This window comes from Leucopleurus acutus (assembly GCF_964270905.1).
Source record: "Leucopleurus acutus genome assembly, chromosome: 1".
NCBI lineage: Eukaryota > Metazoa > Chordata > Mammalia > Artiodactyla > Delphinidae > Leucopleurus > Leucopleurus acutus.
In genome coordinates this window covers 191,485,954-191,489,092 of record NC_139142.1, presented here as the reverse complement: position 1 = coordinate 191,489,092, position 3,139 = coordinate 191,485,954, and the positions used below count along the sequence as shown (strand labels likewise).

Below are 3,139 nucleotides of genomic sequence, written 5' to 3'. Positions count from 1 at the left end.
AAATTAGCATGAAGTTTTCTGGCCAGAGTTTTTCCAACAATGCAGAGTTCTGCCAAAGGTGCTGGGTGGAATTACAGACTATTGCATATTTTTAGAAAATCAGGATAAATTATATAAATTATATATTTAAAAAGAGATCATCTATTTCATTAACTCGACAGGATAATAAATAGATAAATAACAAACAGTTGATTGCCATTAGAAAAATGTGGTTCTTAAATTACATTTACGTTATATACATGTACAATGTGCACAGAGACACAATCAGATCCTCTGGCGGGTCTGGGACTTCTCAGGACACAAACTCAAAGGGCGGTTCGTTTTCTATGTTGTTGAAGGAAGATTTGCTGTTGAGTTTTCTGGGATCCTCTGGGGTCCACACTTTGGCTGTTCGGATAATATTTTGTTCTTTGAGTTGTTTTTCATCAGTCCAAGAGAGAGAGTGTCCTGCGAGGGGAGGGAGGCCATAATCCGGGTCGCTGGGGGAGGGGGACCCTGAGGGGGTGAGAAGAGAAAACAGACTGTGAATGTCCAACTCTGTTCCCAACGGTGCCCTCCGGTCCGTTAGGATCCCCTCTTGGGCGCCTGGACAGACAGGCGTCTTAGGTTCCATTAGAACGACCCTCTTCCTCCACCCCTCAAGCCCCCAGCGCCTCCACCCCGCAATGCCAGAAGCTGCAAATCTGTCGGAGACGCGCACCCTCCGAGCCATGGTCAAAGTGGCGGAAAAAAACCTCAGAAACGCCAGCTCGCGCTCAAGGTGGCCGGTGCTCACGACCCGTCCGTCCGTCTGTCGGTCAGTCGGCTGGTCGGTCTGTTCACCCAGCCCCTCCGGGACCTTCCCGTGCCCGTCCCCGTCTCCCCCAGCTGGGAGGCGGACGCACTTACGGGTGCCCCGATGGCAGATGATGACCTTCTGGACCTGGCTGCCCGGGCTGTCCCCGCCCAGGCGCCCGCCGCCGCCCGGTCCCCCGCCCCCGCCCGCGCCGCCGCCGCGCAAGGGCAGGTCGGCCTGCACGAGTTCGCTGAGGAAGTTGATGTAGCCGATGGCCAGGCGCAGCGTGTCCACCTTGGAGAGGCGCTTCTCGTAGGGCAGCGTGGGGATGTGCGAGCGCAGCCCCTCAAAGGCGTCGTTTATGGACTGCATGCGCCGCCGCTCGCGCACGTTAGCCGCCTGCCGCAGCTGCTGCAACTCGGCCTCGGAGCGCACGCGCCGCCGCCGCCGCGCCGCCGCCGCCGCCGCCGCGCCGCTCAGGCCGCGCAGCCGCGCTCCGGGGGACAGCACGGCCGGCCCGGCGCACGGGTAGGCGAGGCACGAGGGCGGCGAGCCGGGCGAGTAGGGGAAGCCGCCGGGGGGCGCCCCCGCCTCGCAGCAGTAGCCGCCACCACCGTCCTCCGGCTCGCCGGGGCCCCCCGAGGGCGGCGGGGCGAGCGCGTGCGGAGCCACCGAGGGCGCGGGCTGCAGCAGTAGGCACGCCCCGTCGCGGTAGCAGTACTCGTGCAGCTGGTGGCTGAGGAACTCCGCCTCGGCCTGCTCGTCGGCCAGCAGCTCATCGCCGTCCTCCAGAGGGTCCCGAGAGGACTGGTCGGTGAAGAAGTCCTCCTCCTCAAAGTAAGGGGACGGGAAGGCGTCCAGGCCCCCGGGGAAGTGCTCTAGCAGCACCGCGTCCATGCTCTGCGCCGCCGAGGGCCCGGGGGACTGCTGGCCTGGGGTGAGGGTGGTCTCTGGAAGTTTGCTGCGGCAGTTCGGCCTTGTCTGGCAGCCCCGCCCTCACGGCCCGGCGCGGGAGGCGGCGAAGACTGCCCGCCCGCTTCCAGACCCCGGCCTCCCTGGGGAGCCCGCGGCCGCTGCACTCTGGCCGACGCCCGCGCTGCGCTGGGGAGGGCTGTGCCGGCTGGCTGGAGCTGAGGGCTGGCACGCGAGGATTCTTATAACTACATCCACAGGCGCGTGCCAGGGACCCGCGGCGCCAGCCAATCACCGAGTGCGGGGTGCCGGCGGGGAGGGGGCCGGGGAGGCTTTCCGCCCGGTGGGAGCTCCCGGGGTGGAGGGGAGGCGGGGCCCGCGCGGCCCGGGGCTCCTCCCGCCTCTCCCCGCCGGCTCCTCGGCCGAGTACCTGCAGGACGCGCGGCTCCAGGGGCACCTGCGGCCCCCGGCGCCCGCCCGCGCGCGCTGCGCAGAGCCAGGCCCTTACGCGGGGCGACTCCGCGCCGCCACAAAAGTTCCTAAGGGCGCGTCCGCGGCCCAGGCGGCGGGAGCTGATCGCGGGCGGAGCTCGCTGCTTCTTGGGGGTCGGCGCAAAAACTGCTGGCAGCCTGGGCAGTCCAGGCGGTGCGTTTCGCCACCCCCATCCCCGGAGCGCGCGGGCCTCCGGCCTGGGTTCCATTCCCGGCCTCTGTCTCGCTGCCGAACCTTTCCAGGACTCTGGTCAAGTTGGCACAGTGTGTGCCGCTGGGGTTGGAAGGCGAAGCGATGCAGCTCGCAAGGCGTTCCAGGCGCGGCTCGGGGTCGAGGGGCGCGCGGCTGCGGGGCGCTGCTCGGGATCCTGACTCCGGTATCCGGTGCTCCGCGGCCGGCCTCGCCTCGCCTCCCTCCCCTCCCTTTCCCCGCCCGCAGACAGAAATGGGGACGCTGGAGGACGCCTTGGAGAGCGGCTCAGAGGGGCACGTTTCTTCTGAAATCAAATCGGGACCCTAGGGGTCCGGGGCAATAAAACCGGATACAAAAGGAGTCAATTGAGTCTTCTGCTCTGGAGCAGTCAGGAGGGAGGGCATGGAAGTTAAAGGGCAGAGTGGGAACCCTTTTCAAAGTCTCTCACCAGAGCCTCTCACCTTTCTGACTGGGAACTGGGACCATCCCTGAATGATTTTTTTCCTTCCCGGCCTTTAAAAAAAATTTTTTTTTTAAACCAAACACAAAACATTTGTGCTCTGGCCCATAACACACTCTATCACAGACTACGATTGCAACACGAGTTCCTCACTTGAAAAGTAACAAAGAAACACTTTCAAGGTCGAGGCAATTCTGTTAAAAGCCAAGCTCCAGAGAGTTCAGAAGTGCAGCCGACCGCGCGTGTTCTCTCAACAGAAGACCTAGAGTCACTGCCTCCCTTGCTCTGCCTCTTCCTTTTTCAGACAC

At 63.4% G+C, this 3,139-nt stretch overlaps 1 protein-coding gene across 1 annotated transcript; it reads right to left on the bottom strand.

Moving 5' to 3' along the window:
• Positions 1-292: 292 nt before the first annotated feature.
• PTF1A (pancreas associated transcription factor 1a) lies at positions 293-1,672 on the bottom strand (the record flags this gene model as incomplete). Its single annotated transcript, XM_082851427.1, has 2 exons — positions 293-495; positions 889-1,672. 2 exons carry the CDS (start codon positions 1,670-1,672, stop codon positions 293-295), a joined length of 987 nt encoding a protein of 328 aa, XP_082707553.1.
• Positions 1,673-3,139: the final 1,467 nt, after the last annotated feature.